General features: G+C 39.5%; 1 protein-coding gene across 2 annotated transcripts in view; it reads left to right on the top strand.

Annotated features, from left to right (window-relative positions):
* atrnl1a (attractin-like 1a) overlaps positions 1–14,354 on the top strand; it is a 248,380-nt gene that overhangs the window by 68,031 nt on the left and 165,995 nt on the right. For both annotated transcript variants that reach the window (XM_084020523.1, XM_084020524.1), the window contains 4 exons: positions 335–522; positions 3,352–3,565; positions 3,959–4,150; positions 14,005–14,247. In XM_084020523.1, coding sequence (XP_083876649.1) covers positions 335–522; positions 3,352–3,565; positions 3,959–4,150; positions 14,005–14,247 — 837 coding nt within the window. The remainder of the gene's footprint in view (positions 1–334; positions 523–3,351; positions 3,566–3,958; positions 4,151–14,004; positions 14,248–14,354) is intronic.

The raw sequence follows: 14,354 nt of genomic DNA, 5'->3' as shown, positions 1-14,354 counted from the left end.
TAATGATAACATTGGAATTTTGACCACCGCGCTGGAAATGTCCCCGATTTTCATTTCAGAAATCTGGTCACCATAAACTTTAGGCATGTTCAAGTGTTTAGCTTGTCATATAATAGCATGTAGTATAAGCATGTCAACATGCTGATGTTAGTATTGTAGCATCCCAATGTTAACTGTAGCATCCCAATGTTAACAGTCAAACAGTTTTTACCCAAACAAACATATATTGAAGGATTAGTTGACAGGCTCTAAATGTTTGTTGTAATGCTGTTTTTAAAGCTATCTGATGAGAATCAAGGTTCACACGGTAGGCTATGTGCGTTTTTGTGTGCAGGCCAGCTGTGTGGGGAGGGCTGGCACCATGTCGGGGAGGCCTGCCTGAGGATCAACTCCAGCAGTGAGAGCTATGATAACGCCCAGCACTACTGCAAAAACCTGGGAGGAAATATTGCCTCTCTGCTGACAGACAAACAAGTCAATTTTGTTTTGGAAGAGCTTCAAAAATACCACATGCAAGACAAGGTGGGTGGTGTGATTCATATATAAAAGAATCAGAATCAGAAAAGGTTTATTGCCAAATACATTTTCACATATGAGGAATTTGTCTTGGTCTTCAGTGCACACAATATTTACAAACAATAAAAGGTCAACAGTAAAGCACATAAGCCGTCAAGAACATAATGATTAAAAATGAACATAATAATTAACATGTGACAATGCTTTCAGTGTTGGTAATAGTATAAAAGCCAAACATTTTGCAAGATCATCTAGGTAAACATGAGCTTAAAAAGTAGTTTGAAACCATATTACGGGTGTCTATTATGTTTGTGAATAAAAATGAAAAGTTTCACTTTTCAAATTGGTGCACATTTCTTCTTGTAATTATTCAATCAAAATCCGCAAAGTACAATCAAAACCGTTCCTACTAGCATCCTAATGCATGATTTGGATCATTTCAAGGCAATTTTGAAACGGTACACATATGCCCATCCTTGAAAGTGGAAGTGGTATATGCTGTGACCCTTCTTGCTTTTCATACTGGCAATCAATTGATTCCATCCCAGTTCAAGTCCAGTGTAAGACAAAATCCACAATCCTTGTTCTGTGCAAAAATGTATGTTGAATGTCTGCTGTAGCTAATGAAGCTTCAACAATCTGACTTAGACAAATCAAGAAGTTATTCTCCAATGTTAATATTTTTTAGTTTGAATTTCCCTCGTTCTCCCTCAGTTTGTGGAAACACAACGAGGAAAATCACACTCACAATACTTTGAGGATAGCCCCGTCAAAGTCAGTCTGTTGAAGCCAAAGGCCTCGGCTGAAATTTGGAATGCATTTTCATGAGAAACTTGTCTAATATCTCTTTCTTTTGACTCGCGTTAAGATGTCGCCTTCAGGGTCAGTTTGGAAAGGTGATTTCAGCAACCTGAAACTCTGTCAGCTTACACTATATGATAAAATAAGTGTTGAAAATACCTGCAGCTGTAGAAAGAAACAATAATTCTTTATAGTACTTATGACTACACCATAGTCATAGCCTAATTAAATTGCTGCATCTGAATGTAAATGAAGCCATCAGCTATATTTCCTGGAGATAATGGACTACTACTACAATGTCTTGCTGATTGATGTAGACACCTGGGCTGATATTCATTACATCTCATAATACAATGAGTTACCTCAACATATATACAGTTATGAATGTGTGGTAATAGAAAGAACACAGCTGTGTGTTTTTCTGACGCAATCAACATTTGCATGTGATTACGAAACCATTTTGATGTGAAACGTCGTGACTGAGATGTGGTTTTAGGTAATTTGATATTCAGCTCTGTATCAACAGTGATACTTGTCAAAAGATATATATTTCTGCAGCCCCACAAGGAGTTGGAACTTCTCAACAGGATATTTCTGATGTGGCTTCAAGGCGAAAAAAAATAAATAAAAATAAACAGAACTAATCCTTCTTAGCCCACCATGAATCGCACACATCGGCTTCATCATCACTTTTCATCATAGTGAACCCAGATGTCTGGAAAAAACAGAGTGACAGGATGTGAATGTTTAATGTTTTTAAGTAGCGCATTCATGCAAGTCTTTAAACGGCCGCTTTTCAATGAGCCGTTCACCAGACCAATCACCTGTTACACAGACTGAACTGTCGACTTGTAATGTTTATGGTGAAAATATCATATGAGGCGGTGACATGTTTGGCCACACAGACTTTTTGATAAATGCGCAGTGTCAGGAGAAATTTGAGCAAATATTTGAACACAGTTGGCAGAAGAAAGAGAACCGCACTTTCTTTCAATTCTGTCTTATGTCTAGAGGAATGCCTGCTTTTGTAGATAAACAGTTTGTACCTTTGATGCTTTCAACTCAAGTCTAAATCGCGGCATGAATTTACTTTTCTCTGCAAATTCAATTACTAGAAACCACCCCGATTGCAAAGGATTTCAAACAGAGCTGCTGGGTAGAAATGCATTTGGGTGCATGTGCAGAGATAAATACAAACGCAGACAAAGGATAGAGTTTAAGCCTTTTGTGGTATGTTTTTTGCAGCAAATCACAGCTGCAGGAATGTATTTTGGATCTCTATCAAATCTTCTTCGCACTTGTTTTCTTAGCAAATATTTTAAATAACGGTGAGCTACACTTCAGTCAGCTGCTATAATTACAGCCCCCTTTTTTGAATATTTCCCATAATTAGGTAATACTTTGCATCTATAGAGTTTCTGTTTTTTCTAACAATTAGTAATTTGCAGATGTTGATCTAGGATCTGCTTTCATGTACAACATCATGTTTGTTCTTCACAGTTACCAGGCGTGTGTCTTCTCCTTTTGGCAAAGGGATACTTTTTTTTTATTTGCTTGACTATTTCGACTTAGCTCGCTTTGGTCACATATTGAATTGTTGTTTTGGTTATAATTTTTCAAGAAGATCCCCAACAATTCTAGGACACCGCCCATGTGAACAAGATGCAATTAAAGTGAATTAATATCCGTAAACAAGAAACTAATACTATGTGAGGTCCATCAGGATTCATTTTGTTCATTAAGCTGCCAATCTGCATCACGTTTGGCCCGGAATTTGGTTGCTGCATCTGTATTTCTGTGGTTTATCTCAGGTTGACCTCACCTCTAAAGTGCTGCTGCATGAGAACCTGCCACACCTCCTTAGCGCTTCCAAAAAGAGTACAACAGATCCCAGTATAAACCCGATTCTCCTTGGTAACTGGGAATCCCAAAAGTCAGACATAATACATGCAATCCTTGGTCATCGTGTGCATTCTCTAACACGTATCATTCGTTTTTCTTTCTTTCACCTCTATGTGTCTCCACCCCCTGCAGAAGTTATCTCCCTGGGTTGGCTTGAGGAAGATCAACGTGTCGTACTGGGGCTGGGAGGACGCGTCGCCCTTCACCAACACCAGCCTGCGATGGTTACCGGGCGAGCCCAACGACTCAGGCTTCTGTGCCTACCTGGAACAGGTGCAGGTGGCTGGTCTTAAAGCCAACCCCTGCACGGCGAACACCGACGGCCTCATCTGTGAAAAACCTGCCGGTGAGTCGGGATGGGTGGAGGAGGGGGAGGGTGTGGGTGAGGAAATAGTTCAGAGGAAAGATAAAACTCCTGCAGTTAAAAGGTGATAAACACACTGTGAAAGCAAAATGTGTTAATACCTGAGAGACCAAACTGCAATGAAGAATAACACTTATTTGCTTTACATTTCTTAGCTACACTGATATTTTTGTGCTATTCAAGTGTGAAAGAGGAAACGGGTTGAAGTTGTATCAATGCATCCGTTGTGAAATGGAAAATATCTGGTATTACAGCATTCATGTCAAGAATAAACTTTATATTATTTTCAACAACTAAATGATGTACTCCTTGAGCTCTAAACTCTCACGGCCACCATCTAAACGTTTTTCTCCTCCCATTCCTCCCGCTGCTCAGGGAGTCCACAGAGTCAAAGTGCTCGTCCCTGTAGGACGCCGTGCTCTCTGCGGACCAGCTGTGCCAACTGCACCAGCCAGGCCATGGAGTGCATGTGGTGCAGCAGTACGCAGCGCTGTGTCGACTCCTCGGCGTACGTCATCTCCTTCCCCTACGGACAGTGTTTGGAGTGGCAGACCCAGGACTGTGCTGGTAAGACAGGGACACATCAAACAGGGGGACGGGGTGTTGCTCCAGGTGACTTTCTGCATTAATTTACTTGGATATGACATTTACCAGACCACATTTCACAATCTGGACCAGCTACATTTAACACTTCGAACAGGTACTTTTCTGTTATCACATTTCAACTTTTACTGAAAATGTTAATACTATTTCCTTTCTCTACATTTTACATATACTTTTTGATCATAGCACTCTGATTTGTAACCAGCCATTTAATTCATATTATATCAGCTAGAGGTGTGATCTTGGTTACAGAGTTCGGGCAAATCAACTAACTTCTCTACTGAAAGTCTAGAAAGTGTTGTGCTGTGGTGTTTGCCCCTAATCAAAAGCAAGTTTTGGTGAATAAGTTAGCCTGTTCTGATGGACAAATATTAATCTCTGCACCATATAGGAGCTGAGGCCACATTTCTATTGGTTCGTAGCTGTTTCACTTTGCCCTTGGGGTTGAGTTACTCTGACTGCACCACCTCCCTGCCCATCAATTGTTATGAAGAATAAGATTTCTGTAAGGCAATAGAGCACTTGGGGTGAGCAAAATTAACTGGCCATTGCTAGTGTCTCTCATCACTATTCTAATGACAATAGCCACCAAATTGCAATCAGCAGTAGGCTGCTCTCGTAAAAAAGGTGATCATGCAAATCAATAGTATCATCATCAGTGGGTATCAGTCTGTGAATCAGAACACTCTCTCCTCCCAGATCAGAGTAATGTCAGTACCTGACAGAGAGGACGGTGGACAGCCTGTCTCAGTCAGGACACATCTTCTTCTTCTTCTTCTTCTTCTTCCAGCTTCTGCACTGACACGTCTATGCTGGTCTCCAGATTAGCATGTTTTAACACATCAGAGAAACTGCAAAGGGTTTGGTGGTGGAAAAACTTCTGAAGTAAAGGTCAAAGTCGACCAAAACGTCACCCTGTGTTCATTCAATAAAAAAAAATATATATTAAAAAGGATAAAAACTGCCAATACTTGAGCTTTAAAATCTAGAAATATGAAAAAGGGAAAAATTAAATAAACAGCTTTTCAAGCAAAATAATGCCAACTACAGACAAATGCTAAATCTAACGAGATCTACTCAAAGATGACCTCTAAAGAGTCTTCTATCTGTCCATATTGCTTGGGGGAAAGCAGTCTAAATATATAAAAAAAAAAAAAAATGCATAAAATGCAAACAATTATTATGTCATAGAAGCTGAGGCGTTTGCATCACATACAAACCAAATGCGGTGACCAGTTTCATAGACACACATTGCAAAGGAATGAGAAATTGAGAAGTTTGCAATTCAGTGAACTCTGGGCCAATCCTGATGATTTGCACACAGTCTTTTTGAATAACTTTCAATTTTGATCTTCTCTTTTTGGATCAGTAAATGTCCATCCGGATTTGTTGTCTTCCAAAAACAGTTGTGCTCATTAAACGATACTAAACCTTCAAAGCTGCACATGAAGCAGAATGCCGATCAGAGCTGGAGCTGATAAATAATCTGACTACGGCAGTCATTTGTCCTGGGAATGAATGCCTATAACCTTTCCCACTAAAGACAAAAGCCAGATGTTAGTGGGTGTTTTTGTTTGGTGGGAAAGCAGCTATTCAGTTGGATGGGGTCAACATATGCCTGGCCACAAGCTGAGATAGATGTGCAGATGGCTGAAGGAGGTGGTGTATAGGAGTCTACACACATGATGCGACTAGAGTACGCTGTTGAACATGAAGTCATTATAGACTCCCATCGATCCCTTTCTTATCAGCAGTCAGGTCTGCTCCTTCTAACACACACCGGCACACACAAACACACTGCAGCGCCGACGTAGTGCTACCTCTCCTGTAGCTACAAGGCAGAAAATCGATCCCCTACAATGACACATGACTGACTCAATATGAATTCTGGTCTCTTAACATTCCTCTCGTATTAACGCCTCTCTGGGGATGTTTTTCAGTTTCAGCGCGGCTTCTCCACACGGTTCTGTGCGACTCCATACAGTAGATGTGAACGCTGCTAGGCCTTGCTGCAACCATTCTGATATAGCTTATTATGATTTACATACGTTAATGAGTCTGCATGAAGTCTACTTTTTTCTTTCTGAAAAACATTTTTGTTGAGACGTTCTCTTTCCCAACACATCAAATCCCGATGTTTTGTCAGAACCTTTTGGTGTCACTTTAGCCCAGTTTGCTCAGTATGTCAAACTATGACGCTCAACTACATTTGCTTTAAACACATAGTTAGCGCTGTGAGTTCAAACAATACCACTTAGTTAGGTTTAAGAAAAAAACAACATGATTTAGGTTAAAATGAATATGTTTCTAAAGTGAACGTTAAACTTCAAACACGTATGGAATACATTGTGACCTGTGTAGCCTACACCAGTGGTCCCCAACCTTTTTTACGCCCCGGACAGGCAACATGTCAGGCAACATTTTCACGGAGCACTGTGAGGGAAACATATGACCAAAAAATTTAAACATTTTCATTGATGTATTATTTGGACAAGTTAAGTTAAAGTAAAGTGGAGGCATATTTAATTCTGCAGTTCAACAAGTTTCTGTTAAAAAAAAAACAATGTAAAAAGTATTCCCTTGAGGCAAAAACTTATTTGTGTTTTCTCTCTTTTGTTCGTCAAATAGTCAATTTAGAGCAAAGTGTTCTTGTTTCTGAAGAGTTACGAAAACGTCTTCAAAAAGTTTTGAGTTTTTTTCTTTTATCTAGCGACTGGTGATTATTATTCCTTGCTGGTGCCAGTAGTCTGAGTGCAGACAGCTCTTCAACCTACTGTTAGCAAGCCAAGATTGTTTTCCCTTCTTTCGTTTTAGCTTTAGCACTTACATAATGCCCCCCCATCTCCTTTCTCCTTTATTATTTGTATCTCAGTTTAGTGGCAGAAGGTGTGTAGGAGGTGTTTGTGCTGCTACTTTTTTACCTTTGTTTTTCAAACTATGGCATATAAAATGTGACATTTTACATTTCAATCCCTACATAGCACAACTTCATTTTCCAGTCTATCACTCTTTGCATTGTGCTTCATACGTAACTTCACTTTGCCTTACGGATATATCGGGTCTTGTTTTGGAAACCAGGCATGCTGTACACAGCTGAAGGATTCGTGACCTCAGCTTCGGTAGATGCCGCTTTCACAAAACACTATTGCTTGTCTGAGAATCCAATTTGAACTGGTTCATTTCTGTATCATATGAATTTCACTCAAGGCTTTGTGTATCGTTTCCATTTGTATCATGTCGCCTGGAGGTTCACTCCACTTTTTAACACTATTGAAAGATTTAGCTCCAGCATTGCCACAGCAGTCAGATTTGGAGGTTTTGGGAGCTCCTTAACCAAAGCTGTCAGACTATAATGCACAGAACTGTCAGTGTACTCTAGACTGTTTGAACGGTGACGCATTGTTTATTGCGTTGGCTCATTGATTTTGTAAAGAAACACTGACTGTGGTTAAAGTGCCACTGTTCAACTTGGGTGCAAACACACCCCCAACGGATTAACAGTGTCTAAGTATACAAAGTAGACATAGCAAAACATGACACTATACTACAGTGTGCAGACTTTTTCAATCTTATACTCAACAAAAGCACCTCAAATTACAGCAACCAAAATTGATCGTGGAGATGAATCACCTCCTCTCTGCGTCAGTGTTGCAAGGACGTGGGGACAAGCATAGGCCACTTATTGTGACTATTTTCTTTAGTTAGGTGACTCCAGGTCAGCGACTGGGACTTGAGTTGAACTGAGGTTACCCATAAATCTCTCGTCCCACACACACGGAGAGTGAGGTAGACTTGATGGTTATGTTGACGTAGCTGAAATTGGTTTTGCCGCACAGAGAAATGGGCTTCTTTTCTCCAAAGCAATCCTTCACAAAACGTGTGTGTGTGCGACACGATGCCTGTCTGCTGTTTGGTGGCTTCGCATGCTAGGAGCGGAGAAGGCGGCTTATGGCTCTGATACTTCATCTTGTGGGGGCTCACGCAGACCTGTGCAGATGCTGCTGGCTGCAGCGATGCTAACAGTCGAGAGGCTTAGAAGCAAACGGATTACACCAGATGAAGCCAGACGATACATGCTAATCTAAGGACGCCGCGTATCAAACCCGGCGTGATGAACCGAATGTGGCACCGAGATGATTGCCCAGAGAGAATTTTTGATGAGGTGAAAATTCCCGCAGCAGGAACAAGCAATCGTTCTGTGCTGCAACAGGATTACCTAAGCTCCTCTGAACTTTTGATCTGTTGTATTTAGGTATCCTCCAGGTTACTTCTGTCAACGCCTGATGTCCTCATTTCAATAGAGCCGTATATTTTGGGAAGTTTTTTTTGGAAAGCAACAGAAAATAGAGTAGACATTTCTTTATATCACATAAGCATATCACATAAAGCCACGTGGCGGATGTTTGCTGTGTAGCAGCCGACGTCGGAGGAATGTTGTGCTTAAGGTTCCTTGTTGACAGAACTTTAAAGGCACTGAGTCTCAGAGTGACGACGGCAACTTGTGAAAGTTTTCAGTGAGTGATGTTTTGTGGCGCCGGCTGAGATGCAAACGCACGTCTTTTTCGATTTGACCTAGTTACCACGTTCATATTTATTCTCTTTCACATGAAATTGATAGAAACCCTACAGATAAGGCATTTCCCTGGCTTTGACCAAAAAATATTATGAAGATTGAGTTGATCTCTGTCAGCTTGATTTAGTATCAAAGCCCCTAAAATCAAACTAGTTCTATATGTTTCTGTTTAATTTGCACTTTCCATTTGATGGAGAAACATGTAAGCGTAATATCAGGATTTCACTTATATAGACCCCCAGTTGATTATTTATATCGAGTATGACACATTTTGAAAATGTGTTAAATATGCAAATCATCTGTTATCTTACAGAATATGCACTAATTTACATACTTTAGCAGTGCATAAATCTGAACATTGGATAAAGACAGGTTCAAATATGTTGTTTAATTTTGTTGACATATTAGACTCAAAGATTTTTACAGAGAGAATTTTGGATATCTGCTGTCAAATAAAATTCATGTCATTAGGAATAAAATGTTCTATAAATCCAGCCTTGAATGATCAGCAAAACCTTATATAGATAGAAATGAAACCGTAAGTCTGATAAAATATATATTTTTTAATACAGGTGAAAAGGGGAAAAAAAATCACGAACTAACAGATATCAGCATGAAAATCCCCAGTTAATTACTCACATCAAGACAATTATTTATTGTATTACACATTTTCAGAAATATTATGGTTACATATGTAAATGAGGCGATCCTTACTTTTGGTGAATTTCTTAGAAATCTACAAAAATAGACAAAGTTGTAAAATAAACACCTAAATATAATGTTTTCTTTCCACTGGCCTGAAACGAGACATGTTATCGAAGCAAATATAAGCACGATCTCAAATTTGACCAATGTATGAGAAAGAATGTTTTCACTTAATATAACGAGTTTTAAAATGCCTCACAAATGAAGCGGCATTCTCCTTCTTACACGTGTTACATTTACCAGCCGTATCTCATAATTCAATTGCAGTAAAGTGCAATACATGGAAATTAAATTACTGTTATGCCTCTTCGCTCACCCCCTGTTGCCAGTACAGGAGAGTGTTTACTTTGCTGCTGAGTACGCAAACATCAATAAGGAGAAAATAATCAGCCTTTCGGTAAGACATTAAAGGAACGTTTAAGCAGTTTGAAGTGCATAAATCAGCATCTCTAATTTATTCACAAAGTAGCCAATCATCACATTTTTTATCTTTGGACTATAACGAGATCACATGTTTGTTTGTATTTAAATCATGGAATATGTCTCCCGCCCTCATGGGAAATACAGGCATCATCCGAAAGGACATTTAATGTGGAAATGAGCCTGCAGCTCATGTCATGTAATAGCACAAGATACAACTAAAGCTTTGTTGCTGTTAACTAAAAGTAGCCTTGTAAACCCTGCTGGCACTCTATCTCTCTCACCCTCATCAACCCCGAGTCCAAAAGACTACACAAAGCAATAACCTGTATTCATTCTTTCCAAGTGGAACACGGAGGAAGCCGCATTGTTGGAAACGCTGTTCAGAATGGGTTCATGGGAAGAGAACACAGCAATTATATTCTAACATTAAGATTCCCTCGTTGATGTCTTTTTGCTTGGTTTCTCTCTTCTGTATGAGCTGCTTTTCCTCATGCCATGTGATGTCCTTGGGGCCCCTGTCATCCCATTTGTGATATGCCGGCAGATGCCTGAAATATTTGATCTATTTCCTGTCACTGATTTTGACGTGTTTGACAAATGAATTGGCAGTGTGCATGTTAAACTGTTGAAATAACAACACATTACATTGAAGAAGAATAGATTGTTTTGCTAAACATGTTAAATGGCAGTAAAGCTAGCTAGGCAGAAACCAGCATGTCTACTATTCAGAGATATATCCCCAAAATATCCAATAAAGCTGAAGGTTAGATTAAATTTAATTTCTAGCTTATAACAAAGTCCTAGGACAGTTCTCCCACATGGATATTTTTGCTGTATTATATGGCATTCAATGAGTGGATCAAAATGCCTGTTAGCCACCCCAAGTGTATCCAAACGAGTAATAAAAGCTGCCGTTTATTTGAAAATAAATTGTCAGGAAAGACTAATGACAGACCAGTGCTTGTTGTAGTGTCCAACGGGGAGTAGAAGGGGGTCACATTAAGGCAAACAGATTGTTTTCCATGAACTGAATGATTTGCTTCCATAACATGTCTGACAGACTAGTGGAAGCAAATAAATATTTAGGTATTTATTTTACTAGACTTTGTTAATTTACGTCTTTAAATTCACCAAAAGCATGCCCCACTTCAGTAGCATTTTATTTTTGTACTTTCTATTTTAATTTGTATCTATCTGAATCCTTTTATAGAGAGGTTTGTACATATATATAATTCTGAGTCTGATTCATATATTTCCTTTTCTATATTTTTTTATTCCCTCTGGAATAAGCTTTAACTCTAACATTTCAACAAAACAAAACCAACATTTTCAACCTGGCTCCATCCAGTGTTCAGACTTCTGCTCCGGAAATGTATGAAAAGCAGCGCATATTTAATGACAATACCTCATTTGAGTATTTAAACGTACAATTTCAGAAAAGTGACAAAAGTTCTCCCCCCAGGAGTGCCTCCTCTCAATACGGATATGAAGAACTGTCAAGCAGTTGCCTTTAGAGCACTGCTTGATCGTTATGAGTGAAGCAAAAATTGTGCTGGCACTGCGACTCTAATAACCTGACCTGGGGGGTGAAAATGGGTGCAAATTGGATCTATTAAATCAAATGGAAGCTAAGAATTTCCTTATATTAAAATGTTACGGTTTGGCACATGAAAAGTGTGAGGCTTACAAAGAGCGGCTCTCAATTTGCTGCAATTTAAATCATATTTCAAAAAACCCTGATAAACTGGCCTGGTATATTTATTGGATATTAAAGTCCGCTCTTGGGTATGTAAATATGTGATTTTCTAGCAGAAGACACCCCACGTTAGATGAGGGATCGTCTGTTGAACCGCCTCTCTTTGAACTGTTGACTATAGTTGAGCTCCAGTGTGTCTTCGGAAGGGAAGGAAAAAGAGGGAGGACTTGAGGGGAAGAAAAAACCGGAGGGAGGAACACAGTAGGGGAGAGACTGAAAGAGACGATGAAGATTTCTCTTTTTGTGATTTTTATTTATGCCTAAAGTGTATTTACAGTCATCCAGGGAAAAACAATCTAATTAAATCAGAATGACAGGAAATGAGGGAGAAGAGGGCATAGTGGCGGCGCTTAAAGAGCGGGACGGTGGCTTGGTGAGTCGACGCGGCATAGAAGATGCAAAGGAGGAGGATAAATACGTGGCAGAGGGGAGATAAAGAATGAATCTGAGAGGGGAGAAGTTTGTAATTATAAAGGGGCAGAGAGAACAAATGAATCAGCATCGCTACAGTTGAATAATGCAAGGGGGAAGCTCGCAAACACACATGCAGAGGACAGTGGGTGTGTTCTGAGCAGAACTAGCTAGCAGGGATACGGGGAAAAGAAGAGATACATGTTCAGCTCGAACATCTGTGGCTTATGGAAATGGCCCGTGTTCAAAAGAGAAACAACTTCTGGAGAAAAATGCTAATTTTACTTGACGCTGCATTTGAATCACCTCGCCGGGGCTATAAGGAACAACACCTTGGATAACTCCTCTCAACTTTTTGGTTTCTTGTGTACATGCCAACAGAGTTTTTTTTGTTTTTTGTTACCTTTCTCTGCAAGTGTGTATTCCCACCCTCGCTTTGTAGACTAAAATGTATTATGACAGCAATACGGGTTGATGTTGAGAAGCGACAGCAAAACAAGATTGAAAGATTCCAAACACGCTGTAAGTTAACTTTGGAAGGCCGGCTTCACCAGAGAAAAAAAAAGAAGAAAAAAAAGCTTGATTTCTTATTCGTGTCACTTATCGCCATATGTGAACAAAAAAGGCTGGAGATTTAGTTTTCTTTTACAAGTATCCAATGCCATAAAATAAAGAACAATGTGTCCTTTTTCATTTGCACCAGTGAAGTGTTTTTGAATGTCACATCCTCTTTATGAATACAAATGCATTTCTCAACATGTGGAACGGTGTGGGAAACAAAAGTCAATTACTTTCTAAATGTTGAGGGTCAAAGAAAAGGTGAGAACAGAAGACGCTAAGTATATTAGCGGAGGTATTTCACTGAAGGTGTTTATTGTGTTATTGTGTTTATGCAGCTTGAAGCTGTTTGGATTAACTAGTGCAGTGTGAAGAACAGACTCATCAGAATACAAAGATGTCTCTCTTTCAACGTTTCAATGTTGAAGGCATCATTCATCCAGATGGAGCTTCTGTCTGAATGTATTTGCATGAATATAGTGGCATCAAAAACTCATTCAAGGTCATTATTTGCCATTCAGTTAAATTCATTGTTGACAAATTTATGCATGAAATTGTCTCTTTTAGATTTTGGGCTTTTTTGCCTCCATAACATCTTTTAGTCTACTGGAAAGCAAACATCCCAAAATAACATTTAAGTGTTACCTCATTCTGGTTTTTTTTGCATCATTAGATTTCTCCTAAATCCAGATTTAAATTAAACTCAAGTCAGTCTTAGATAATGCTGATACGGCATCAGAGCTTCAAGAGAAAGGCAGACGGGACATAACGACCCTCTCTGGCTCTGTGCAGACCTGAAAGTTGCAGATTGATTGACAGATGGATGTCATGATGTTATTGGTAGAAATGCTTTACTAGCTGATGTAAGCACGCCACATACTTTGTTTTCCAGCAAGAAAAAAATGTGGTTTTGATATAAAACACAAGGACATTGAATTCAGCTCTTAAACATGACATTTAAATAATTGCCTGGTTGTGATAGTATCTATTCGCTAACATTTTTTACCCAATTCTCCCTTTGTGTCAAAATGTATGGCATTTACAATACAAGGTTGTTGTCTCAAAGTGAGCTCTTTTTTTTCTCAGACTGAGCCAGAAACATAATGACACACACATTCTGAAGGTTTTTACAGTTATGTGTGTTCAACTATTTGTAGAACATTTAATTAAACATGGTAGAAAAAGGATTTTATTTATTGCTTTTGACAGTATTTCTGATTCATGGAGTCCAAAATACCCTCTGTGAAAAACTTTGACTAATGTGTCACCAAAATGAAACAATAATTTTGAACCTGGCTTGTTTTGGAGATTTAAGCAAATAAGCACATACAACAAAAGGTTCATGAACATTTTGTCTCTCCTCTCCCTTCCTGTCTCGCATGCCTTCTACAGCTCAGAACTGCTCCGGTCTAAGGACGTGTGCAGAGTGTTTGGAGAGGACAGAGTGCGGTTGGTGTGGCGACCCCAGTAACACTGGCAGGGGTGTTTGCATGGAAGGGTCCTACCGAGGCCCCATGAAGCCTGCCGGCGCCAGGACCGGGCCCCGAGACAGACTACGAGACAGGGACATGGTGCTGGATCAGAGTCTCTGTTCGTCTGATAGAGGCTACAACTGGGCCTTCATCCAGTGTCCTGGTGAGTCAACTGCTGAATCTATTGGCTACATTCTAGTTGAATAAAGTTGAATAGAATACTATCTATGAAGGTGAATATAGTGCTATTTCTCTGTGGTCAAAAAACTC

Source organism: Eutrigla gurnardus (assembly GCF_963514095.1).
Source record: "Eutrigla gurnardus genome assembly, chromosome: 11".
Taxonomy (NCBI): domain Eukaryota; kingdom Metazoa; phylum Chordata; class Actinopteri; order Perciformes; family Triglidae; genus Eutrigla; species Eutrigla gurnardus.
The sequence above is the reverse complement of the archived record's forward strand: the minus strand, read 5'-3'. Positions and strand labels throughout refer to the sequence as shown.